The sequence below is a fragment of the Cnephaeus nilssonii genome (assembly GCF_951640355.1).
Source record: "Cnephaeus nilssonii genome assembly, chromosome: 21".
Taxonomy (NCBI): Eukaryota; Metazoa; Chordata; class Mammalia; order Chiroptera; family Vespertilionidae; genus Cnephaeus; species Cnephaeus nilssonii.
In genome coordinates, this window is record NC_137092.1 from 39,583,573 (window position 1) to 39,610,593 (window position 27,021).

The window sequence follows — 27,021 nt, forward strand, 5'->3', positions numbered from 1 at the left end:
AATTTATTTTTATTAATTAAATTGACAGATGAGCTATAAAATTTACATTTTATTGCAATAACTCCAGCTATAGAAAGAGAAGCGTACTTATTAAGCACAGTTTAAGTACAAACAAGTCACCCAGATTAAAATCTCAAATAATGCTTTTTCCTGTCTCTTCTTGCAGGAAGGAAAGCAGATTCCCGGCGGCGATTGCGCCTCTTGGTCAGACACTTCACTTTCATCCAGAGCCAGGAGCACAGGGCTATTCAAGGTTTAAAAATGGGACTCGACTTGATTACTTCCAGCCTAGTGATTTTATACGCGGCTGTTTTTCCGATTATTTATTTTATTACAATCTATTGTTTCATGTCACAGCTGGAGTTCATATGTATTTCAATAAATTACGCATTTTGCTCACCAAAATAGTTATAAGAAAAGGAAGCAATTTTTAAGTGTATGTGTCCATTATTAAATGTAGTTTAAAGTGACCTATCTGCTTACAGGATTCGCTCGGGGCCCAGGCCAGGGGAAGGGCCCCCTCAAGCGCAAAGCCCTCCCTCCCCTTCCTTTTGGCTCCGATACTATCTGTGGCCTCAAGGTGTTGACTCTCACACCTTCCCCTCGGACTCTCTCCTCTGAGGCCTCCCTCATTCAGTTCCCAGGGACACAACCCTCAACCTCACCTGGCCCCGACCGGCCCTGGTTCAGACCTCTCCTGCCAGTACAGGTCAGACATTTCTGAGTCTGAATTTAGGAACCCATCATAGGGGCAAGATTGTTTTTTTAAAAAAAAGAAAAAAATTTATATTCTACTGACCCATAAGAAATTCACTATAATTGAAAATATTACTCTCTTAAAAAAATAGTGTATGTGCAGTGTGTGTGTGAGTATATGTGCAGTGTGTATGTGAGTGTGTGTGAGTGTATGTGCAGTGTGTGAGTGTATGTGCAGTGTGTGTGTGAGTATATGTGCAGTGTGTGTGTGAGTGTGTGTGAGTGTATGTGCAGTGTGTGTGTGAGTGTATGTGCAGTGTGTGTGTGAGTGTATGTGCAGTGTGTGTGTGAGTGTGTGTGAGTGTATGTGCAGTGTGTGTGTGAGTGTATGTGCAGTGTGTGTGTGAGTGAGTGTATGTGCAGTGTGTGTGTGAGTGTATGTGCAGTGTGTGTGTGAGTGTGCGTGAGTGTATGTGTGCAGTGTGTGTGTGAGTGTGTGTGAGTGTATGTGCAGTGTGTGTGTGTGAGTGTGTGTGAGTGTATGTGCAGTATGTGTGTGAGTATATGTGCAGTGGGTGTATGTGTGCAGTGTGTGTATGTGTGCCGTGTGTGTATGTGTATGTGTGCAGTGTGTGTGAGTGTGTGTGCAGTGTGTGTTTGAGTGTATGTGCAGCATGTGAGTGTGTGTGCAGTGTGTGTGTGTGTGTGCGTGTGTGTGCGTGTGTGTTGGGAGGCAGTATAGAATGCTTTAACCCCTGCAATTCCTCTGCTTAATCTGCTCAGTAACAGAATAGATGAGACATCCCATCTGAGCCCTGACATCGATGTGAGATGTAGCTTGATTTTGTTTAACTCTTGATTCATCTTTAATGAGCAGAGAGAAGGGTGTCAGGAGCACTTTCCAGTAAGCACTTTCTAATGAGTGTAATGAAGTCCAGATTTTAGTGTAGTGTTATTTTCACTGAACTTGAACTTGAATCCTATCTTTTCCATTTATCAGCTCTGTCATCTCGAGCAAGGCATTCAACGCCCCAAGCCACAATTTCCCTTTTTAAAAAAGGCGAGTGCTACTACTCTCCATAGATGGATCAGCTGTGCCAACGGGATCCGCCTCTTCAAGGTTTGGGAGGACTAACTGAGATGGAGCTTCTGAGATGCTTGGCACAGGGCCTGGCCCGAGAACAAGGGCTCAGTATAGAACGCGAGGGCTCAGTGCCGGCAGCTCAGACAGTTCACACCTCCGCCTCGCTTCCTCTGAGGCTTGTCAACCGTCTGCTTGTGGCGCTCGTGTGTGAGCAGGCCACCGCTGCGCTGTGTTTCTAGGGTTCTGGGGTAGGTGATAACCCTCCTGTGGTTGTGGCAGCCTCTGCTAATCAAAGGGCCCCACACACAATATGCTTTGAAATAGCAAAAATACTTTTAATGAGAAAAACCACTTCCTAATTCCTCTGCTTAGCATAGAGTATTTGCTGTGTGTTCTGTCCAACCACTGAGCTTGTACAGAGAACCCGGCTTTTCCACTCAGCTGAAGGGTCGTGTCCTCTACGCACCCTTTCCAGCCGCCTCTCCACCATCAGCCTGTTAGCTGGCCTCTCTCGGGCTCCCACAGGAACACGGGTAAATGCTGCCTCCTCCATGTCATTCTGTCTTTCCATGCCCGTCTCCCCACTGGTCTCTGAGCTCCCTCATGCCAGGGGCGGGGTTTCCCTCATCTCTGTGTCTCCAGGTGATGGTACCAAGCAGGTCCCACAAACACCTGTAGGATGAGTAGGGGGATGCTTGGGTGGGGCTAAGTGGGCATGAACATGGCAATTCGGAGTGTGTCCTGAGAATCCGATTCCTATGTGGGTGGGCAGTTGTGAAAGTTCATACTTACAGTCTGAGACCTTTGCCAAAATGACGAATTCCCTGGCCTTTCCTTCCCTTTCAAAAACTGGAGAGCAAAGATAGAGGCAAGGAAGGCCTGATCGGAACACCACAGCCCAACATAAATAGAATTTCTGCAGGAAGAGCTAGCAGTCCCCACAGCTTGTCTAAGGTTCCCTCAAAGCCCTGTGGGAGAGCTGGCAGCTTGGGCCACGTGGGCTCAGCCGCCTGCGGAGGGACAGACACTTCGGGCCACGCGGCCCAAAGGGCTCCTTTGCTCGGGAAGTTTTGATAAGGCCACTTACGCTGTGGGGAGGTGGATTTATCACTCATGCCTCATCTCCATCTTGTGTCTATAGGTAAACATCTTCTATATTGGGCTTTATTTTCAGTTGTAACTTGAGCATAAACATAATTTAAAACATCAGGAAGTTTGTGATACGTTATTATTATTTTTCATCTGAATTCTTTATTGTTGAAAGCATTACATATGTCTTCCTTTCCCCCCATTGACCTCTCCCCAGCCGCTCCCATCCCCATGGTATGGTATTGAATGAAAAAAGCATTGTACTGAATATACAATTTTATCCCAATTGCACTGATGACAGTATTATGGGTGATTTTTTCCCTTTTCTGTGTTTTTCTGAAAAAGTTTCAAAACAAGCATGTATTATATTAACAATAAGCATGTATTATATTAACAATAATATATATATTAAGCTCTAATGGGTCACCCTACAGCTTATGAAGTAGAAAGTTCTGTCGTCTTCTCTGAGTAGAGGGACCAGCTGTGCAGGCGAGCCTCCCTGAGGACCTAGCTGCCGTCTATTTGACCGGATGACCGATGGTGCCCGAAAGACACCTGGCGTGGTCTGGGTGCCCACCTCTCCAGCCTCCTGGATGCCCTCCAGCCACCGAGGCTGTCGGGAGGCTCCAGGCTGCTCCCCTCACCGGCCTAGAAAGTTCTCCCGCCAGTGAAGTGATGCTGATGCTAACTAAGACTTCAGCTCTGAGGGCACCGTCAGGGCCTTCCTCAGGGCAAGTTCCCATCATGCCCTTACTTGAGCACACCTTTTGCTTCCTGCGTTTATTGGTAAGATTTTTCTTTAATATCTTAATGCCCCCCTCCCCCCAAATAAAGCAGCCGTGAGCCCCATGATGGTTTTGCTCATTCCTGAATCCTTGGTGCTAGCACCTGCCTGGAGCCTTGAGGGACGTCAAGTATTTCCTGTGTCTAGACCGCACCACTAGGATAAGATAAACAGAGGGCAGAGGGAGGCGGGGGGAGACTTACGGTGCCCCCCAGAGCCATCAGGCCCATCAAGGAATCCTCAGTGTTCGTGTCTGTTCTCTGCGAGATGCTGCCAGGGACTTGCATGGGCAGCGCCCCTGCCCCGGGGATCTGCAGTCCACTATGAAGACAGGAGAAAACATATGTGAACCAGATGACACTTATGATTAAATTTTGTTGGAATTGTAGGTTTCATGGCCACATAACTGGAAACCACCTAAATGCTCTATGCAGATGTTGTAGTAAAATATAGAAAATTTTTAAAAAGTTTAAAAATGTCTAAACAATGTTAAAAAGGTTTTAAAAGGTTTGAGTTAATTTTCCTGAAACTTAAAGTGTGATAGTAAAGACACATTCCCCACTGCCCTGAAGTGTGTGTACCCCACAGATAAAGATTTGAACTTCGATTACTGACTCAGAGTAAGATAACCATTTGTGTGGGTGATGTACTCTCCCTAGATAACCACATGTAGCCCCTCGCCCTGTTTGAGATTAACATGTGTGCATTGATGTAATTCATTGATAGCCACCTGAACTGCTGCGACTATGAAACAGGCTTTAAAAATGGGTCCTGACCAGCCAACAGTGCTTGCCTATTGAGACTGCCACAAAGGCACATCCTTTTGTGAGTCCGGCAAGCGACGCCGCTCCACACTCCTCTCCCTGCCAGACCACAGAAGAACGGCTAGTACCTCCCGATGACTGAGCTCTCCGGTGAGGAACGCCGGCCCCCTGCATCGGGACCAGCCCAGCCCAGCTGCCGGACCCCAGAGGACAGCATCACCGGGATCCCATTAAGCCTGTACCCGCAGCATCAGGAACTTGTGTGAGTAATAAAGTGCTGTGTGATTTGCAATTGCATATGTTTCATGTGGTGTAATTCCTCCGGCAGTTAATTGAATTGAATTATTTTGCGTGCGCTTAAAACTGAAATTAAAGCTTCTGGTCTTTTCGGTCCTAGGCCTACCCTTGGTCCTGCTTGCGTAGAGCAGCCTCTTCGCTAGCAACTACTTGAATGTTCCAACACCTGCATGGTTGAAGTTCATCTCAAGGGATGCCTTGGATAACACCCCAGATCCTTTCCCGGGATCTCCTTGGGACAGGAGACGATAGCCAGATGAGCAAATGGTGTTCAGCCTGAACAGCTTTGAAACAAAGTCCAACGGTATTTTCCTCCCCCTCCTATTCCTGGGATCCTTTCCTGCTTCCCTGAAAACCCTTAACGTTTAATATCCAACTTAAAACACATTGAGTCCAGTTTTAGAACCTATAGCCTGCCTCGCACCTTCCCTCACACGCAGCTGAGAAACTAGGGGAGGGAAAAGGAGGCCATGGAAAAGGGCTGGGGTTGAGAATGAGAGCAGAGGAAGTGGAGGCGAGTGGAGCAAAAGCACAGGGAAACCGGACCTCGCCCTCGGCGCCCTCCACGAGCCAGGGATTGTTCTGAGCACTTGATGTCCAAGCCCAGCTAGTTGTCCCAACACTTCTGTTCGGTGACTGTGGTGACTGGTTTCCTTGTTTATGAGTACACTCAGAGAACTGAGTCACAGGGGGTAACTGGCCCAGGTCACACAGCTGGGAGCTGGTTCCCCGGGCAGGGGGCGGGGGGAGGGGGGTGGCCTGACCCTACATCGCTGCCTCCAAGTCCCCTGGCCCCTCTCTCCTTCCTTCATCACCACCTCCTTCACCAGGCTTTGCGTTTCTACCATGAAATCACGCCCTTCCTCTGGGCCCCGCTTCCTCAGTGCAGACGCAGCTCCCAGCTCCTTAAGGCCTCTTCGCCTCGGGCCTCCCTCCAGACCTCCCTCTTTCCCTCCAGGTTTAGTTCAGCCACGAGATGCCCACGGACGAGCTGGAACGCTCCTGGGGGAGTGGAGGCAGCCCCGCACTGCAAGCCCGGAGTCCGAGAGGAGAAACCGCAGGGATGGTTTTCTGATTTGACAGGAAATATTTGATATTTGCTTGTGTTGTCTCATAGCAAGCCTGAAAAGTGACAATGACAGCTGACGCTGGCTGAGTGCCCTTCGCGGTTTCTCCTGGGGCTCCGGCGGTAGCTGCTACCGAGATGGACTCATCCTCACCCAGCAGCCTTCAGGGCAAGTCTGTCACTGCCCTTCTGCTGCCCAGCCCAGTCAGCGGAGGCCCTGAACGTTTCAGTCACTTGCCTAACGGAGAGCCACACTCAGCCAGGGAGGAGGCACACTCGGCCAGGGAGGAGGCACACTCAGCCAGGGAGGAGGCACACTCAGCCAGGGAGGAGGCACACTTAGCCAGGGAGGAGGCACACTTAGCCAGAGAGGAGGCACACTCAGCCAGGGAGGAGGGCACACTCGGCCAGGGAGGAGGGCACACTCGGCCAGGGAGGAGGACACACTCAGCGAGGGAGGAGGCAAACTCAGCCAGGGAGGAGGCACACTCAGCCAGGGAGGAGGCACACTCAGCCAGGGAGGAGGGCACACTCAGCCTGGGAGGAGGGCACACTCAGCCAGGGAGGAGGCACACTCAGCCATTGAGGAGGCACACTCAGCCAGGGAGGAGGCACACTCGGCCTGGGAGGAGGCACACTCAGCCAGGGAGGAGGCACACTCAGCCAGGGAGGAGGCACACTCGGCCAGGGAGGAGGCACACTCGGCCAGGGAGGAGGCACACTAGGCCAGGGAGGAGGGACACTCAGCCATGGAGGAGGCACACTCAGCCAGGGAGGAGGCACACTCAGCCAGGGAGGAGGCACACTCAGCCAGGGAGGAGGCACACTCAGCCTGGGAGGAGGCACACTTAGCCAGGGAGGAGGCACACTTAGCCAGGGAGGAGGCACACTTAGCCAGGGAGGAGGCACACTCGGCCTGGGAGGAGGGCACACTCGGCCAGGGAGGAGGCACACTCGGCCAGGGAGGAGACACACTCGGCCAGGGAGGAGGCACACTCGGCCAGGGAGGAGACACACTCGGCCAGGGAGGAGGCACACTCGAGCAGGGAGGAGGCACACTCGAGCAGGGAGGAGGCACACTCAGCCAGGGAGGAGACACACTCAGCCAGGGAGGAGGCACACGCAGCCATTGAGGAAGCACACTCAGCCAGGGAGGAGGCACACTCGGCCAGGGAGGAGGCACACTCGGCCTGGGAGGAGGGCACACTCAGCCAGGGAGGAGGGACACTCAGCCAGGGAGGAGGCACACTCAGCCAGGGAGGAGGCACACTCGGCCAGGGAGGAGGCACATCAGCCAGGGAGGAGGCACACTCAGCCAGGGAGGAGGCACACTCGGCCAGGGAGGAGGGCACACTCAGCCAGGGAGGAGGCACACTCAGCCATTGAGGAGGCACACTCAGCCAGGGAGGAGGCACACTCGGCCTGGGAGGAGGGCACACTCAGCCAGGGAGGAGGGACACTCAGCCAGGGAGGAGGCACACTCAGCCAGGGAGGAGGCACACTCAGCCAGGGAGGAGGCACACTCGGCCAGGGAGGAGGGGCACTCGGCCATGGAGGAGGCACACTCAGCCAGGGAGGAGGCACACTCAGCCAGGGAGGAGGCACACTCAGCCAGGGAGGAGGCACACTCGGCCAGGGAGGAGGCACACTCGGCCAGGGAGGAGGCACACTCGGCCAGGGAGGAGGCACACTCAGCCAGGGAGGAGGCACACTCAGCCAGGGAAGAGGGCACACTCGGCCAGGGAGGAGGCACACTCGGCCAGGGAGGAGGCACACTCGGCCAGGGAAGAGGGCACACTCGGCCAGGGAAGAGGGCACACTCAGCCAGGGAGGAGGCACACTCAGCCAGGGAGGAGGCACACTCGGCCAGGGAAGAGGGCACACTCGGCCAGGGAGGAGGCACACTCAGCCAGGGAGGAGGCACACTCAGCCAGGGAGGAGGCACACTCGGCCAGGGAGGAGGGGCACTCGGCCATGGAGGAGGCACACTCAGCCAGGGAGGAGGCACACTCAGCCAGGGAGGAGGCACACTCAGCCAGGGAGGAGGCACACTCGGCCAGGGAGGAGGCACACTCGGCCAGGGAGGAGGCACACTCAGCCAGGGAGGAGGCACACTCAGCCAGGGAAGAGGGCACACTCGGCCAGGGAGGAGGCACACTCGGCCAGGGAGGAGGCACACTCGGCCAGGGAAGAGGGCACACTCGGCCAGGGAAGAGGGCACACTCAGCCAGGGAGGAGGCACACTCGGCCAGGGAAGAGGGCACACTCGGCCAGGGAGGAGGCACACTCGGCCAGGGAGGAGGCACACTCGGCCAGGGAGGAGGCACACTCAGCCATGGAGGAGGCACACTCAGCCAGGGAGGAGGCACACTCAGCCAGGGAGGAGGCACACTCAGCCAGGGAGGAGGCACACTCAGCCTGGGAGGAGGCACACTTAGCCAGGGAGGAGGCACACTTAGCCAGGGAGGAGGCACACTTAGCCAGGGAGGAGGCACACTCGGCCTGGGAGGAGGGCACACTCGGCCAGGGAGGAGGCACACTCGGCCAGGGAGGAGACACACTCGGCCAGGGAGGAGGCACACTCGGCCAGGGAGGAGACACACTCGGCCAGGGAGGAGGCACACTCGAGCAGGGAGGAGGCACACTCGAGCAGGGAGGAGGCACACTCAGCCAGGGAGGAGACACACTCAGCCAGGGAGGAGGCACACGCAGCCATTGAGGAAGCACACTCAGCCAGGGAGGAGGCACACTCGGCCAGGGAGGAGGCACACTCGGCCTGGGAGGAGGGCACACTCAGCCAGGGAGGAGGGACACTCAGCCAGGGAGGAGGCACACTCAGCCAGGGAGGAGGCACACTCGGCCAGGGAGGAGGCACATCAGCCAGGGAGGAGGCACACTCAGCCAGGGAGGAGGCACACTCGGCCAGGGAGGAGGGCACACTCAGCCAGGGAGGAGGCACACTCAGCCATTGAGGAGGCACACTCAGCCAGGGAGGAGGCACACTCGGCCTGGGAGGAGGGCACACTCAGCCAGGGAGGAGGGACACTCAGCCAGGGAGGAGGCACACTCAGCCAGGGAGGAGGCACACTCAGCCAGGGAGGAGGCACACTCGGCCAGGGAGGAGGGGCACTCGGCCATGGAGGAGGCACACTCAGCCAGGGAGGAGGCACACTCAGCCAGGGAGGAGGCACAGTCAGCCAGGGAGGAGGCACACTCGGCCAGGGAGGAGGCACACTCGGCCAGGGAGGAGGCACACTCGGCCAGGGAGGAGGCACACTCAGCCAGGGAAGAGGGCACACTCGGCCAGGGAGGAGGCACACTCGGCCAGGGAAGAGGGCACACTCGGCCAGGGAAGAGGGCACACTCAGCCAGGGAGGAGGCACACTCGGCCAGGGAAGAGGGCACACTCGGCCAGGGAGGAGGCACACTCAGCCAGGGAGGAGGCACACTCAGCCAGGGAGGAGGCACACTCGGCCAGGGAGGAGGGGCACTCGGCCATGGAGGAGGCACACTCAGCCAGGGAGGAGGCACACTCAGCCAGGGAGGAGGCACACTCGGCCAGGGAGGAGGCACACTCAGCCAGGGAGGAGGCACACTCAGCCAGGGAAGAGGGCACACTCGGCCAGGGAGGAGGCACACTCGGCCAGGGAGGAGGCACACTCGGCCAGGGAAGAGGGCACACTCGGCCAGGGAAGAGGGCACACTCAGCCAGGGAGGAGGCACACTCGGCCAGGGAAGAGGGCACACTCGGCCAGGGAGGAGGCACACTCGGCCAGGGAGGAGGCACACTCAGCCAGGGAGGAGGCACACTCGGCCAGGGAGGAGGCACACTCAGCCAGGGAAGAGGGCACACTCGGCCAGGGAGGAGGCACACTCGGCCAGGGAGGAGGCACACTCGGCCAGGGAAGAGGGCACACTCAGCCAGGGAGGAGGCACACTCGGCCAGGGAAGAGGGCACACTCAGCCAGGGAGGAGGCACACTCAGCCAGGGAGGAGGCACACTCGGCCAGGGAAGAGGGCACACTCAGCCAGGGAGGAGGCACACTTGGCCAGGGAGGAGGCACACTCAGCCAGGGAGGAGGCACACTCGGCCAGGGAAGAGGGCACACTCGGCCAGGGAGGAGGCACACTTGGCCAGGGAGGAGGCACACTCAGCCAGGGAGGAGGCACACTCAGCCAGGGAGGAGGCACACTCGGCCAGGGAGGAGGCACACTCGGCCATGGAGGAGGCACACTCAGCCTGGGCAGTCTGGTCAGAGCACCCGTCTCATGCTGCACTACACGCCTTCCACTCCCATGTGCCGACCCTCCCGCGTTTACATCTTTTTCTGATATAAGAAGCAGAAGTTCCTTCCTAATAATGACCCATGTCTGTGTTGTTGTTTTTAAATCCTCACCAGAGGATATTTTCCCATTGATTTTTGGGAGAACGGAAAAGAGAGGGAAAGACAGACAGAAACATCCATGTGAGAGAGACACATTGACTGGTTGCCTCCTGCACAAGCCCCAACCAGGTCGTGGGCTGTGGAGGAGCCTGTAACGAGGTATGTGCCCTTGAACGGAATAGAACCCAGGACCCTTCAGTCCGCAGGCCAACACTCTACCCACTGAGTCAAACAGGCCTGGGCCCCATGTCTGTTTCAGATTTCATTTCAAAACTGTTTCCATCAATCTCCCCTGCCCACTGTGGCCAGAAATCCCTCCGTGGCCTTTTCCGTTCCTCCCTAGTCATTGTGCTGCTGTTTTCACTGGCCCCCCAGAAGGCCGCTGGCATAGAAGGCAGCGCCAGGGCATCACAATAAGTGGAAAATGGACACTAAGCCTTTACAGTCCAGATAAAGCTTGATTTCCAAACAAGTGACCTTACAGTGGGGCTCATGTCATCATCAAAGGGGACCTGACCTGGGTGTGGGTGCTCTCCCTGCCTGCTCAGCGGGGATGCCCGGCAGTGAGTCACACCTGCCCGTCTCCAGAGCATCCCCCGTGGAAGTGGGACCCCCGCCCCTCGGCCACTGCTCTGCCAGCCGCCAGCCCTGCTCCTGGGTTATCAGCTCTCACTTCGTGGGAAGGGCTGTGGTGGATTTCTGGCAAGTGAGTAGGAAGTTGCTGTTCTAAACAGTTGACACTGAGGGCAGGCAGCGAGACTATAAGAACAGGAGGTGCCTGGGCTTGGCAGACGGCAGAACCAGCCCGGGCGCAGAGGACATGGTAAGTCCGCGTCTCTCTCCTGTGGGCAGCGGGTGAGTTGCAGGGGTTCGGGGCTGAATCGGACAGGTACCAGTTCAGGAAATGAGGAACAGCAGCGGTTCAAAGCCCGCCGTCGCCTGACCCACCCTCCCAGCACCCTCGGGAGCGGAGGTGATTTCCAGGTTCCCGTGCCGTGATGCTGGGCTGAGGCTGGGGTTTCACCGAAGCCGGCACTGTTAGGCGTGGCGCTGTCTGCCCCTGGGCTCCTGGCCTCTGGCGTCCAGGAGGGCTCACAGGGACTCCCTGGGACCCTTCTCCATCCCGGGCCCTTCTCCAGGGATGCTCTCCTCTCTGGGTTGAACGCAAGGCTGAGCACGTGCCTGGGGCATGCCTGCGGCTGGTGGGTTTCCCATCCCCTGCCTCCTGTTTCCTTCTCTGAGCCCCAGGCGTCTGCTGGGACTGGTGGGGAGTGTCCACATGGTCTCCATTGCTCCCTAAGTCTCAATCCTGCCAGGGACTCAGTCTCCTCATCTGTGAAATGATTAAATAGTATTCTGCTCTATCGTGTCATTATGGGGATGAAATGAGATTACGCTGAACCAAGTAGTTCTGAGCCTGGCCCGTAGCTACTGATAAGTAAAGGTTCCCCATCGTCGTTAGGAGAAAGAGAATGCCTGGGTTTAGGGAGGCTTGGGTCCAGGGAAGATCCGAGGAGAAAGGCCTTAATTCATTAACATTAGCTGAGATAAGACACAGGGGGCTTTTACCCCAGCTCACCAGGAGTACCTCCCACAGTCCCAGGGCTACAGCCTCTTCCGCTGGGACGCCTCGTACCTGATTCACCCACCTCCCTGCTGCAACCATAGTGCGCTTTGCTAATTCCTGTAACGAAGACGCTTTGCTAATTCCTGTAACGAGGACACTTTGGTGATTCGTGTACCGAGGACTCTGTGTCGGGAGACGGGTAGATAACGATGAAGAGAAGAGGAAGGGGTTTCAGCCTGGCCTGAGCTTGAACCCCGATGACATAAGCACGTGGGTCACTCTTGTCTTATCTTTGGCGTATCCTCGGCTTCCTGAATTGGCCAACTTGAATGAATGAGCAGTCATCCTCTCTTCCTTCTATTCCCTTTGGGACCCTCCTCTGTTTCAGGGGGATGCTAACCTCCTGGGGCTTGGCGTTCTCTGAGATTCAGATGGAAGAAGTCCTCTTCCCAGATAAATGAAAACATCCACAGAAACACCAAGCCCCATGGGAAACCACAGAGGGGGGTCCCCAACCTCCATGTGGGGCCCAGGTTGAGAGCCCCCACCCTATCGCCATCCAGGCTTTATGCTCAGAAACTCCTTGTGGCATCCTCACCCGAGACGGGGCTCTGCAATGAAGTGCAGGGGCCCACGCCCCGGAATTGTTTGAAACGTCACAAAGGCAAGACCTCTTCCTTTGCTCTTTAACACATTTGACTTCCAGGGGTTCAGGAACCTCAAACCTTGCGTGTAGTTTGGCTCAAGTTCAGAGAGTGGCTTCAACCAGCCCCGAGGAGCTGAGGAGAGAGGTTAAGGCTTAGCAGTGGGGCGTTCTCAGGCAGGTAGGGCTCGGGGGTGGAGCTCTTGATGGAAACGTACAGGAAAATGGTGCTAATGTTAGTCAAGGTTCTAACATTGGGCTAACAAGGTTCTAACATAGGGCTAAGGAGCTCTCTGTGGACTAGCCCTCAGAACTTGTGAGCGGTTCAAAGCCGGCCGTCGCTTGACCCACCCCCCGAGCACCCTCGGGAGTGGAGGTGATTTCCAGGTTCCCGTGCAGCCGCGATGCTGGGCTGAGGCTGGGGTTTCACCGAAGCCGGCACCGTTAGGCGTGGCGCTGTCTGCTGCTGGGCTCCTGGCCTCTGGCCTTGGCAAAAGAAATGATTCCCTTTCATTTACTCATTTTTAAAATATATAAAATATAAAATATATAAAATATATTAAAATATATTAATTTTTTAGAGAGAGAAGGGAGAGGGAGAGAGAGATAGAAACACCGCTGAGAGAGAAACATCCATCAGCTACCTCCTGCCCACCCCCTACTGGGGATGGAGCCCGCAACTGGGGCCTGTGTCCTGACAGGGAATTGAACTGGCGACCACAGTGCATGAGACAATGCTCAACCACACCAGCCGGGCTGGCTTCTCTTCGATGTATACCTCGAACCATCTTAGGTCTGTGGCATCTAGTTCTTACTCTTCCTTCCATTACTTGTTTTTCAAAATGCAACTAAATGGTTCATGTTTTCCTGGGCTGGCCACTGGCTGTTAGCATGTCCAGCTTCAGAGCTCTGTGAGTGGGAGCTTATCAATCCCCCCCAAGATCACAAGGACTTACTGTGTAACCGTCGGCGCTGAGAGAAGACCCCGGACCTCACCCTAGAGCCGGGGTGGGGAACGGCCGGCTCATGGACTCCCTTATAAAGTCCGGGAATCATTGGGTCTGGCCCTGCCAAGGCATTAGGGGTGAGTAATTAAATGTTTGAACAAAAATAGCGGGCTAATGTTTAAGTTTGGTATGGCCCTTGAGAGATGTTATAAATGTCCACACGGCCCTTGGCAGAGAAAAGGTTCCCCACCCCTGGCCCACAGGGTAGGCGCAGGATAGTTTCATAGACGGCACTCGCCCGCTGTCTTCAAGGAGTCTAACTTCTCTGATCAAAAGTCAAAACAGAAATTTTATGACATCAAATGCAAAACAATCCTTTATATTTGTGGGGAGATAACTCAGCCATTAGCCAACAGACTTTTAAAAAAATTACGTGTGTTACTTTCTTTTTATGGCGCTATTTCACGCTGAGTAATGGTGACCAGCTGTCTAATTGAAATATATGCTTTAATTCCTAGTGTTGATGTCCTGGGTTTCCTCCGGTTCCTAGTTCTAATTTTCTGTTCAGCTTAGCGACCTCTTTTTTTCACTGTTTCATTTTGTATTTTTTATGTGGGGCTACTAACATCCGTGTACCACCACCACCCAGAAACGTAGGGAAATACTATCCCATCGGCTGTGAAATCTGGATGCTGCCGACAAGTAGTTAGTCCTGCCTCCTCAATGACCGCCACCTGTGCTCCCGTGCGCACTCCCGCGGGCCCGGCCCCAGCCAGGCCTGTCACTCCCACTGGGACTGTCACAGCGGCCTGCTGCTTTTACAGCGCACCCTCCTGCTTCTCACTCACCCCACACCATGGTCTGATGCAGATGCTCAGGGTGCTTCTCTGTCCAGAACCCTGGCCTGGGGAGTCCTTCTGCGGCCGTCATTTCAGACTCACAAGGTCTGGCCCCATCCAATTTCAGCATTCAGCAGCAATCGGACCACATCACTACCTCTCTGAACACCCCCCCCCCGCCCCGCCCCCACCTCCAGCTTCTCATTGCACTAGAACAAAGTCTCATCCCGCTGTTTTGGTTCCCGGGGTGAAACGTCACCAGCTTCATCTCACACCCTTCTCCCCCTTGCCCATTCCACGCCAGCCACCCCGATGACTTCTTGTTCTCTGAACTCTCCACTCTCAGCGCCCACCCAGAGCCTTCACGGTCGCTTTCCTTCGGTCTTTAATGCGCTTCCTCCTGCGTCTTGCCGCTGGCTTCTTCTGGCTACTGTGCTCTTGGCTGCACGTCCCCTGCCCTGGCCTCCCTGTCTAACGTAACCACCGGGCCCTCTGTCACATGGCCCCACCTCCACTCCCTCCCTGTCACCTATAGCTGCCTTCTACGTGTCCTGTTTCCTCGTTTCGCACTGTTGTATATTTATTGATGTTTGTTTCATTGTCTGTCTTCCTCAGTAGGACATACATTCCACAAGGACAGGAATTACGTCTGTTTATCATTTTAACACCAGTGCCTTGAACAAAGGCTGACACATCGTAGCACTCAATACATCACCAGTTATTGAAGTGCGCAGTGGGGAAGAGCACGGGCAGTGAGAGGGAGCTGCCTGGTGTGGGAGGAAGGGCGTGGCAGCTCCTCGGAGGAGGTGTGTGGACTTGCGGAGCGAGGCACACACGGGAGGACGGGGTGCTCTGGGCGTGAGGACGCAGAGAACATACAGCACATCCAGGAAACTACACGACGTTTTGTTGTGACTTCATTGCAGAATCTGTTGGGGGGGGCGGTCAATGGAGGGGTAATATCAGGAGCTGAGACTAGACCAGTGATTTTCCACCTTTTTCGCCTCCTGGCACATATAAGCTAATTGCTGAAATTCTGAGGCACACCAAAAATATATATATATTTTCACCAATATGACAAAAAATAGGTATAATTTAAAAATTTTTTAAGTATATTTTTATTGATTTCAGAGAGGAAGGGAGAGGGGGAGAGAGATAGATACATCAGTGATGAGAGAGAATCACTGATCGGCTGCCTCCTACACACCCCACACTGGTGATCGAGCCCGAAACCCAGGCATGTGCCCTTGACCAGAATCAAACCTAGGACCCTTCAGTCTGCAGGCCGACACTCTATCCACTGAGTCAAACCAGCCAGGGCAAAAATAGGTATAATTTTGAATCATGCACAGTGGACGGTTATGTAGTGTTGGCTGTTGTCATTTTTTTAATTTGACAATCTAAGGGAAACGAGGCAGTGCCCCTGACTAAATAGTCAGGTATTGTCTCTTTTAAAAATCCTTGCAGCACACCAGTGCAGAAATGCTGGACTAGACAAATAGGGGAGGTCCCGTCTTAAAGGATCCTGGTGTGCCATCTTGACAGTGGATGCACTGCCCAGGGAGCAGGGCCAGCTGGTGGGCTGTACGTAGTGAAGCAATGCGATCCGATGTTTGCATTAGGAATACCATTCTGACTGCACTAGAGGAAGGTGGGAGACCGGCAATCTTGAGGAGAGGCAAGGGGTTAGCAGATGAGTGTACCGGTCCAGGAGAGAAAGGGTGGTGTCTGAAGCAGTGCTGTAGGGGTGAAGTGGAAATCTGGAGAATGGCCAGGTATCTTGTTACAAGGTACAGTCAATAGGATCGATGTGAAGGGTTTGGAGGAGGGGGAGATCTTCCCTCCCTGGTCCCAAATCCAATATCCAGGAACTCCAAGATGGAAAAGTGCCAGGCTTCTTATACAACCATAACCCCACTGCCTGGGAGATTTGAGTTGTGTCTGCCCCACTATCTAGTCAGACTGTGGTCAACAGTGTGTGTGACACACACACACACACACACACACACACACACACACACACACACACCATACACCCTGCAACACCCATCCCTGGAGCATGGGCTATGCAATTCAGAATTTCCACACAGGAGGGTTTTAGGTGGCAGTCTGGCGGGAAGAGCGATACAGCTTTGATGCTAAGCAAGTGCATACACGGTGTTTAGGTTGGTGGGTGCGTTGGGATGGGCTGAGGGGCACCCAGGCAGCAGCAAGGCTTGGCCCGTCACATGCTCTGTCATCTAGCAGAGCGCAGCGTGGATGTGGAGGCTGGGGGTGCATGAAGGTAAAAGAGTGAAGTGCTCAAGCTCTTGTTTCAAAGTCAGGCCCTGCTGCTGTCATTTCGAATCCATTGTGTTGGACTCTCCAGTCCTTCGTGTTTTCATGTGCAACACGACGGAGCTGGGCAAGAGGGGCATTTCCACAACCGGCTTACCTAAAAAGATTTTTAAAAATGTCAATGTATTTGATGAGATCCCAACAGAAGGGAGCTCATGGAAAATAATACAGGCTACAGATCCAAGGGGAGGGCGATATATATGAGTAGAAATATAATGTATGCATGCATGTCCATTAAGCACTGGATGGTATTGTAGATGCATGCTGAAATGGCCACGCAGGAAGGCCAAACGTGGATCTATAAGCCACAGCCCAGCCCAGCACCACGGTGCTCACAGCCCACGGTGTGGATCAGGCACGTTTCATGTGACTTCCCATTATCCCTGGGTTCGGCATACCAGTTCCTAAAGGGAGATTATTGCAAAATAATAATGACAGTGTTTCCTTTACAATCACATTACAAAATGTATTATAAAAGAACAATATAAATAGCATGAAATAGTTACTCAATACATATGCGTCGAATGAAGGGAGAAATGACCCGGCATTGGTGTGGAGTCCAGCCAGGGTGGGACTCAGATGCAGAGCAGTGAGGAACAGGAAGTGGGGAGAGGGCTTGGCCACCCCCTTAGTGGACACAGGCAGGATGGCAACCCAGCATAACCGTTCTGAACGGGAGTGCACACGCGCACTGAGAGGATGCTTTCTCTTTTTGTTTCAGGCTCGCTGCCCTAGCGCCACCTGGAACTGGAGGTCTCGGGGCGTGGTCTTCATAGCCGCCCAGCTACTCCGCCTCAGTGCCCTGCTCTCTGGTAACCTTTCTGCTAACCCTTCACGTGGCCCCGAGTGGTTAGGGTAACTTCTCCAAGTGGAAGAAATTAGGGATGGGAGCCAGTTGGGGTGAGGATGGGGAGCTGTCCAAGCCCAGATTCCTGGAAGGAAAAATGCACCCACCACCATCCCACTGCTCGACAAGGACCAAGTTCCCCATCCATCAGCACAGTAGGCCCAGGCCCACGTTACTCTGACAGACACACAATTTCTTTAAAAAATATTTCCTTCTACTAGTAGGTCAAAGAAAAAGCTTATAGGATACAATATTAATAGACTCATCTTTATGCCAATGCAGTTGTAAAATATAGGGTTTTTTGTTTGTTTGTTTTAAAATATATATATATATATTATTGATTTCAGAGAGGAAGGGAGAGGGAGAGAGAGATAGAAACATCAATGATGAGAGAGAATCATTGATCAGCTGCCTCCTGCACACCCCCCATTAGGGATCGAGCCCGCAACCTGGGCATGTGCCCTTGACCTGGAATCAAACCGTGACCTCCTGGTTCATAGGACCATGCTCAACCACTGAGCCATGCCAGCCAGGCTAAAATATAGTTTTTAATAAACATTATGGAAGAAGGGGCCCACAAAGGCAAATTCCCTAGACCTGGTGGAAGTCATAACACAGCCCTGGCAATCGCAGAACGAAGTGTTATGGCAAAACAATCAGCAAAGGTGTCAGGGAGGGAGGGACACTGAGCGCCTCCCGCGGGCAGCAGGAGGTTGAGTAGGAAGAAGACTTTATAAACAGGAAAGGGAGCCGCTTCCAGGCCTGATTGCTGATGGCCCACCTCTCCGCACGGGAACGGCCTCTGCGCGCTGTGCTCCGCCGGCTGTGATAACGCTGCACCGCCATGCCTGCCCCTCGGACGCTCGGAGGGCACATTCTCTATTTCATTTCACATCACCAAGAATTCTTCCAAAGGCCTGTTTTAAACTCTGACCAGTGAGTAAGCAGAGATGGAGGAAGTAATTTATCAAAGAGAAACAGCCGCGAGCAGTGGAATGCGTGTAGGACTGCACGCCAGGTCTGCTGTCCAACCTGCCGCTGCCCCGGCCTGTGGGTTTCACAGCAAGCACTGATCGAGCCTGTTAAGGCCCCAGCTCTATGCTTACTGTAAAGGAGCCAGAGCTCAAAAGAGACCCCATCCGGATTCACATTCCACGGGTGTGGACCGGCTCATAGAAACAGACACTACAACAGGGAGGCGGAGGCGGAGTGGAGGCCGTGGGGGCCGGAGGGAGAAACACCATGCCCCCCTGGGGGCCACAGGAAGCCCGAGGGAGAGTGTAGCAGGCCCAGGGGGATGGCAGCCCGGCAGCAGGAAGAGCAGGTGCCGAGGCCTGGAAGGGGGAGTTCTGTTTGGCTGAGAAAGTAAATGTGGTGGGTGAGGAGCGGGGCCAGCAGGCTGGCTCCGGGGCCTGACGCATCTTAGTTTCCATGCGAACAGCTGGGACCTGTAGATCGGAGGCCGCCACCCAGACCTTTCACGTGTCATTTAATGTAAACTTGGCAAATGGCTCGCCATGCCCCCTCCACTTACAAAAGGAGGCGATTAGATGACTTCTAAGGTGGCTTCCGGTTCTGGTATCTTATGACCCCGAGAGGGCATTTTCCTATTGTGGCTTCATGCTCACTTTTAAGTGAAAGACGGAACCCGCTCTTTCCCTAAATCAACCAGATTAGACATAAAGGGTCATGTTCGGGGCACTGGTCCTCTGGTCAGAAACTCGTCCAGCTTCACGGAACCGTGCCCATGCTCACGCCCCTCCGGCTAGAAACGCCGACTAACCAGCACGCCCTCTCCTTCCCGTAGAAATAATGAACCAGACAGAAGTGGCAGCGTGGACCTATCATATCGGCACCAAGGCCTACCCGTGGGATGCCTCCCGGAAATTCTGCCAGAAGTACTTCACCGACCTGGTGGCCATCCAGAATAAAGATGAAATTACTTACCTCAATGACGTCATTCCTTACTACAGCCATTACTACTGGATCGGGATCCGGAAGATCAATAACAAATGGACCTGGGTGGGAACCAATAAGACGCTCACCAAGGAGGCTGAGAACTGGGCCGACCACGAGCCCAACAACAAGAAGAACAACCAGGACTGCGTGGAGATTTACATCAAGAGCCCGTCGGCCCCCGGCAGGTGGAATGACGAGCCGTGCCTGAGGAGGAAGCGGCCGCTGTGCTACACAGGTAGGTCTTCTCTGCTCCGAACTTGTCTGTTTAATAAAAATGCCGTCCCTGGTGCGTGACTACAGCCACTGGGTCGGTACCATGGAGTCAGAGTCAGGGACATGAAACAGAGTAGACTGCCAACCCAGCAGCAGCACTGAGCACCTGGGAGAATAGAAGACCCGGGTGAGAGAGAACTGGACTTTTGAGACCAGAGGGGAGTTTGGCTCTCATCCGGCCCACCCTCCTCATTGTGTAGCTGCTGGACCAGGCGCCCAGGAAGCTGTAGGCTCTACAACTCAGGCCCAGAGCTTTTGCACGCAGGGCCCTAGCGGAAGAGAGAGTGTAAGCTGAGAGGGAACTCGGCCCTGCCCCAGGAGACACGGCTGGACATCAGTATGTTCCGGCATGGTTATTAGCTCATGTGCCATGAGGCCATTTTCTGTCGGTGGCATTTAGCCCTCATGAGACTCTTCAATGCATCCCTAATTCCTCTCGTTGGCTGATGAGCAAAGGCCTGGAGCCATGAAGGGACCTGCCCCAGGTTCTAAGCCCCCGATGCTGGAGCCGGCTTGAAACTCGTGCTGACTTCAGAGCTGTCGTTTTAGCCGCATAGGCGCCCACACGCTGCTCTGCGTTCTCACGAGACAATCTGGGAACATGACCAAGGTGACAGGCGCTTTATAGGTTCCCCTCAGTGACAGCATCTCCTCAGGCCGGTAGGCTTTGGTGCGTGGGGGGTCAGGAAAGAGGTGACTGAAGGTGAGATCCTGTGAGCATATTTGGTTCTCACTCTCCCACTTCCAGGCTAAGCAGACATGCACCAAAGCTTGGTCTTCCCCGATCTATGTGCTCAGTGCCAGGACTGGCTCCATCTTTCTGGGGTGGCTGCCCTCTGGAGGGGCCCCTCCTGCCCTGGCACTTGGGCACGTGGGAGGGAGTGCCTACAGAGGGGGCCCACCACCCGGATCAGGAGAGCCCTGGGCATTCTGAAGCTCCTCCCTTCATAAGCCATCTTACAGATGCCACATTGTGCTGTGTATTCCTCATTTCTTTATATTATAAACACCTTCCCCTAGAAGCCCTCAACAATAGGAACAGAATACACAGTCTAGAACATTCCCTCCACTTTCTCCCTCTCCTCACCCACGCCTCCTAGCTGAGGGAAAATGTATCCATAAATGCATTGTCATGTAGTCAGGCCCCATTTTATAAATAATTTCTTGGTTATTAAATAAACTCATTAGCTAACAAGTTAGTCTTCAAAGGCCAGGACGGACATTGCAGAATATTCCTCATGCACCTGCTCTCCCAGTCTGTCCCTGCTGTCAGGGAGCTTACCTGTCCCCAGAGGTCCCCGTGGCTGCCACTAGATGTTCTGCTATGCCATGGCTCCCACTCCCCTCCCAACCATCAGCACGCATGCCTGCAAGGCCGTCTTTTCCAGTAAAGGGTGCAGACAATTACAGGACTGGAAAGAGATTGCAAATTACTGGCATGAGTGTTGCCACCCCTGTGCCCTGCAGCACTGGTGGGCATCACTGACTGGCACCATTTCACCCGAGTGCCACTTCCGTCCCCACTACCACGGGCGGGCATTTTGCCATCGCAGTGAAAAGGGTGTAGGGAACCATCCGCTCCCTGTAGGAGGTGGATGCGGAACAGATATGTATACGGCAACAAGAAATTGCGTTTGAATAATTCCATCAATGTCAGGATTTGTCAGACCTCAGAACAGGCTTGCAAAAAAAGATTGAGTCATTGAATTGTCATTAATGTCTTTCCTGGAGTGCCCAAGGAGTAGACAAGTTACTAACTGGATGGAGCCCTGGAGTGGAGTAGATACAGAACAGTGGCTGTTTTCTCATCCCTAGAGCTCGGAGAGCCTGGGGAGCCACAGTCAGAGCAAAGCTGTGTGCTGAGCACCGGGCGGCAGGCACTGCTCCTGCGAGGCCCCGGTGAGCAGGAGGGAGGGCGAGGACCACGCCTCCTCCACCAGCTACTGCTGCCTCCTGCACCTTCTCTTCACTTTGAACCCTCCCCAGTGCCTCAGTGCAGCGTCACCGAGCTCTCTGGTTGTCATGGGAACTCCTGCGGAGCCCTGCATGGCTCCTGGACTTAGAGCACCTCAGAGTCGAGCGGACACAGAGAGATCACCTCGCATAGTCCTCGATGTGACCTATGGGCTTCCTCTTGTGGTAGGAGCCCAAAGTGGACCAACGTGGGGCCAGGGCTCAGTGCACAGGAAGCACCACCAGAAAGCAGTCTAGCCGCAGACCTTGCCCGGCTCTGACCTCGTCAATAAAAACAGGAATGAAAACATTCTCAGCGCTCTGGTGGCATCGGTTATACCAGTAACCCTCCCTCTACCGCGCAGGCACCCCCGCGCAGAGCCTCCTGCAGGAAAGCCACGCTGGCCCTTCTCCGTCCGCCACCCGGGCACAGACCCGGTGAGGAGGCCGGCGGGTCAGCGGCTAGTTAGACCCGCGAAACAGCTGCTCATAAAACCGTCGGCCCTTCACCCGGAGCAGGGCTGGAACGCCTCCGTGGCTCCTCAGCTCCTTCACCACGTGGTCCTGGGCAGAGATTTGAAATGGGCAAAAGGTGGAAGAGATGGGCAGGTTGGGCTCCGCGCAGGAACTTGCCTGAGGTCGCAGGCAGGTCACCGGTAGGCAGCGGAGCCAGGACTGAGGTCATACGTGTGACTCCTCGTGGTCCCCAGCCTCCGTGCGGTGACATCTGTCAGAGGTTCCGGATGAGCAGGGCACTCTGAGTGCCGCTGGCTGCGAAGCCACACGCTGCTTGGTAGCACACGGAGGAGCTTCTGTCTACCCTTCTCTCTGTGGCTCCCTTGGTCGCGCTGTGTCCACACGAAACGCAGCCTGTACTGGAGCCACGTGGCTCCCTCCCCGGGAAACGGGCGGCTCTCCCGGGCCCGTGGCATGGCCAGCGCAGTCTCACCCGAGAGGCTGTGGCCTGGAACAAGGATCCCGCTTTTCTCCACACTCTGACCCTCTGTCCCTGCAGCCTCCTGCCAGGACACGTCCTGCAGCCAGCAGGGGGAGTGCGTGGAGACCATCGGGAACTACACCTGCTCCTGCCACCCCGGGTTCTACGGACCAGAATGTGAATACGGTGAGGCCCGTTTTATCCACATTGCGGTCATGGGCTTGTGCTTTCTCTACCACCTGTCCCTCCGCCCGACTCAAGCTGCCCGAGACACACACTCTGGGTTAAAAACACTGTATCCATAGGGAGAACATCCTATATAATAAAATCCTAATATGCCAAGTGTTCAGTTGTCCAGTCGGCCGTTCAACCACTCAAAGCATACTATGCTAATGATATGCTAAGGCCGCTCAACCACTCGCTATGATGTGCACTGACCACCAGGCGGCAGACACTTCAACCTGTAGATTAGCTTGCTGCTGGGGTCCAGCCGATCGGGACTGAGCTAGATGGGCTGGACACGCCCTAGAGCACTCCCACGGTCCCTCCCTGGCTAGCCAACCTCCCGCATCTCTCCCTGCCCTGATCGTGCACCAAGTCCCTCGGCCTGGCCTGTGCCCTCTAACAATCTGGGACCCCTCGGGAGATATCGGAGAGCTGGTTTCAGCCCGATCCCACACGAATTCGTGCACCAGGCCTCTAGTTTGTCATAAAATCTCAAAAGGTAAAAGGGAAGCAAAATGAAGGCGAAGATTGAAGAGTATTTTCCAAGATGCAGCCCACACAGAGGAGCACCAGGCTGGGCGAGGAGCCGGGGGACAGGGTTAGAGGGTTGTGCGAACAGCTCCGGCTCTCAGCAAGCCTGACCTTGTCATTAGCCTGTGATGGAAACCTGGCCTTTTGTCCCCGCAGTGAGGGAGTGCGGGGGCCTGGAGCTCCCTCCGCGCGTGCTCATGGACTGCAGCCACCCCCTGGGCAGCTTCTCTTTCAACTCCCGGTGCAGCTTCCACTGCGCCGAAGGCTACACGCTGGACGGGCCCCGCGAGCTGGAGTGCTTGGCCTCGGGAACCTGGACGAAGCAGCCCCCACGGTGTGTAGGTGCGTGGACCCCATTCCTCCCACCCTCACTGACACCAGGAGCTTCCGGGGGAGGAGGAGCTTTCTCCATCGCACAGCCTGGTAGGGAGCGAGGGCCTGCAATGGATGCGGGCTCTGGTTGTGCTGTCACCCATCAACCATGATTTTCATGGCTTGTGTCTGTCCAGCGAGATAATCAGCTTAAGTCTGGGTTCTCAGGCAAAAGCACTACACTGGGCCCTGTCTCCCGTTGTTAACTGCAAAGTGGACAGAGCACAATAAGGAGGACTTAGGGGGCGAGTATTATTAAGCTGGTCATTTTGATTTGCTTCTCTAAAAAAAAATAAATAAAAGGGAAAATTAGGGTGTCCAGCTCTTTCCACACAGCTACTGAAAGTGCCGTCTAAGCCCCCGGTCCCCGCCCTGCCTGCTGCTTGGGGAGGCAGCTGCATACCTGCCACCTGGGGAGACAATCCTGTGACACCGGAAGTCCCAGCCCAGGGTGAGGGTGGGCTTTACTCTGAAAAAGACCGAGGCACGCAGGACCAGCTGGAGATGAAACCGCCTGGGGGAGCATGGGCGCCAGGAAGCCAGTCTCTCAGATCCCAGGTCTCCGGGCTTGACTGCGCTCAGGGACTTGGCGGGCTGCCCTCGGCGGCTGAGGTCCCATAGGACGGCTTCCTGTGTCCGGAGGCACAGCCCCCTCAGGACCCCTTTACGGGCTGGATAATAGAGTCAGCAGTAAGCTGTGCACCCCTAAAAGTCCACCCTGCTCTGTGTTTCCTCTTCCACAAGTAATGCCAGCAAATATTTCAAGGGCACCCTTTGCACCCCCACTGCCAGGCTCTGAGCGGCACGATGAAGGACAGACTCGGGCCTCGGGGGCCGCGCTCCGAGGGGCAGGGTTACAGTCGTGCTCGAACAGCAGGACCGGGGGCTGCGGGAGCAGCTCCTACCCCAGTGGCGGGCAGAGAGGTTTTTAAGGGAAGTGAGGTCTCGGCGGAGACCTGAAGGGCAGGTGAGCGGCCCGGGCAAGGAGGCCAGGCAGGTGTTCTGGGCAGGTTCCCTTTGGAAAGTGAGGATTGGGCTGCTGAACATCCTGACAACATGGGGGGAAAGATGCAGCGTCTCTGGAGGGCTCATGTGAGAAAAACCTCCGTGAGCAGCTTCAGACCTAACGCTCTCCCTCCAGCCATCGCGTGCGAGCCCCCGGAGCGCCCCGCCCACGGAAGCGTGGACTGCCCTCTGTCCTCGAGGGCATTGCCGTACAACGCCACCTGCCGCTTCCGCTGTGCCGAGGGGTTCGAGCTGCACGGAGCGGACACAGTCCGGTGTGCCGACGCGGGACAGTGGACGGCGCCGGCCCCGCTCTGTCAAGGTATGGAGATATCGAAGCATCCCTCTGTGTCCATCAGCCTCTTTTATGTGTGTGTATATATATATAGATATAGATATATATAGATATAGACATATATCCATATAGATATAGATATATATATAGATATAGATATATATAGATACATATTTATTGATTTCAGAGAGGAAGGTAGAGGGAGAGAGAGAGAGAGAAACATCCATGATGAGAGAGAATCATGGATCGGCTGCCTCCTGCAAGTCCCCCACTGGGGATCGAGCCCACAACCCAGGCATGTGCCCTTGACTGGAATCGAACCTGGGACCCTTCAGTTCGCAAGCCGATGCTCTGTCCACTGAGCCAAACCAGCAGCCTCTTAAAGGCATCAGCATCTGCTTTTAGCATCTGCACTGTCATTCATTTATTCATCAGACAGTCACAAAGAACCTACTAGGTGCCGAGCCCTCTGTGCTGGACCCTGGGGAGGAAATGGGAGCAAAGCCAGTCTCGGGCACAACATGGTCATCACCGCACACTGTGAGAAAGGTCGGGCTGCACTGATTGACACGTGTGGGTGGGTGGGCGTGAAGGAGACGGAGCTGGGAGGAAGGGGTGGTGCCTGAGGAAGGGCATGGGACGGCAGAAGAATAATGGACGAGGCATTCAGTCTAGTTCAGTCGTTTCCTTCCAATGAGCTTTGGTCTCTCTGAGGCTCAGCGTCTTCGGTAACATGGGGGTGCTGCTCTCTGCCCGGCCTACCTGCCTCAGCAGTGGTCTTGAATTAGTGTGTGTAAAGCAAGCTTAAAGCTGCTGAGAGCTTTAGAAAGGTGGGTGCTGGGAACCTCTGGGCAATTCATGTCAATCCCTGAGTCTGACTTAGAAATAGGCAGTGGTTTGAAATCAGTGTCTTGAAAAGAGGTTTGCACACCCATGTCCATAGCGCATTATTCGTAATAGTTAAAATGTGGAAGCCACCCATGTGCCCATCAGCAGATGAATAGATAAACAAAATGTGGCATAAACATGCAATGGAATAGGATTCAGCCTCCAAAAGGAGAAAATTGTGACATATGCCACACCACGAACAAACCTCAAGGACACTGTGCTGAGTGAGAGAAGCTGACCACAGGAGGACAAATATGCATGCGTCCTCTTGTACGAGGTCCTAGAGCCGTCGGAGTCGTGGACACAGGCGGAGTGGCCGTTGCCAGGGGCGGGGCGAAGGGCCGTGGGCAGTTACTAGGTGACGAGTGTGGAGTTTCCGTTCACGAGGATGAAAATCGTTGAGGAGATGGTGGTGGTTATGGTATGCAGGAATGTGCTCAATACCACTGAGCTGCACACTTAAAAACGGTTACGTGGTAAAGGGTAAATTTTATTTTATGTGTATTTTACCACAATGAGAAAATTGAAAGAAAAAGAGGCCGGGGGGGGGGGGGGGGGATGGCCGTGCACCGTGATGGGGGGCGCGGGAGAGTCATGGGGTGCATTGCAGGCAAAGACACGGGAGCCCTGGACGCGCTCCTGCCTTAGCGATTGCGGGAGGCACGCCTGTCTCCAGGCGGAAACCATCCAGAAGAGACAGCTGCGTGTTTATTCTCTCCGCCTCCGAGCGGTGTCTCAGACCCCCGATGAGCTCCCAGTGTTTCTGCCCCCACAGTCCGGTCTGCGTTTGGTGCAGAGCGTGATGGCATCACTACCGTCCGTTACGGCTGCTGCCACTGCTATGGCTGCCACTACCAATAACACCCAGGCGACATGCAGGGAGCACGCTAGTCTAACTCCCCGGGGTCGTTAAGTGCTTGTCTCGGCTGTAAAGGTGAGACGTAGCCTCTGTAGCGTCCACGTGTTCTCTCCGTCTGACCATCTGCGTTCTATGACTGAGACCACAGTGCAGAGGGCATGCCACTTACACGCTGCTTCTTCACTAACCATCACACCGTGAGGCACCTCCCGTCTCTGTTCAGGGGAATACACCCTCTGTGGTGACCCTCCATGTTCCTCCCATGGGCCCACCATCATTCATTTTCAGCCTCTGATCAGTGGCATTTATCTTTTTGTTTTCAATATTTTGCTCTTAGAGCTAATGCCATGCTAAAACAATCTATGAACTGAGGTTTCGA

General features: G+C 54.7%; 1 protein-coding gene across 1 annotated transcript in view; it reads left to right on the forward strand.

Moving 5' to 3' along the window:
* Positions 1-10,858: 10,858 nt before the first annotated feature.
* The window catches only part of SELP (selectin P), a 32,110-nt gene continuing 15,947 nt past the window's right edge, over positions 10,859-27,021 (forward strand). Inside the window, exons 1-6 of the mRNA XM_079760463.1 lie at positions 10,859-10,988; positions 17,220-17,310; positions 19,153-19,539; positions 22,546-22,653; positions 23,380-23,565; positions 24,737-24,922. Of these exons, the coding sequence (XP_079616589.1) occupies positions 10,986-10,988; positions 17,220-17,310; positions 19,153-19,539; positions 22,546-22,653; positions 23,380-23,565; positions 24,737-24,922 (961 nt within the window). The 5' untranslated portion in view covers positions 10,859-10,985. The remainder of the gene's footprint in view (positions 10,989-17,219; positions 17,311-19,152; positions 19,540-22,545; positions 22,654-23,379; positions 23,566-24,736; positions 24,923-27,021) is intronic.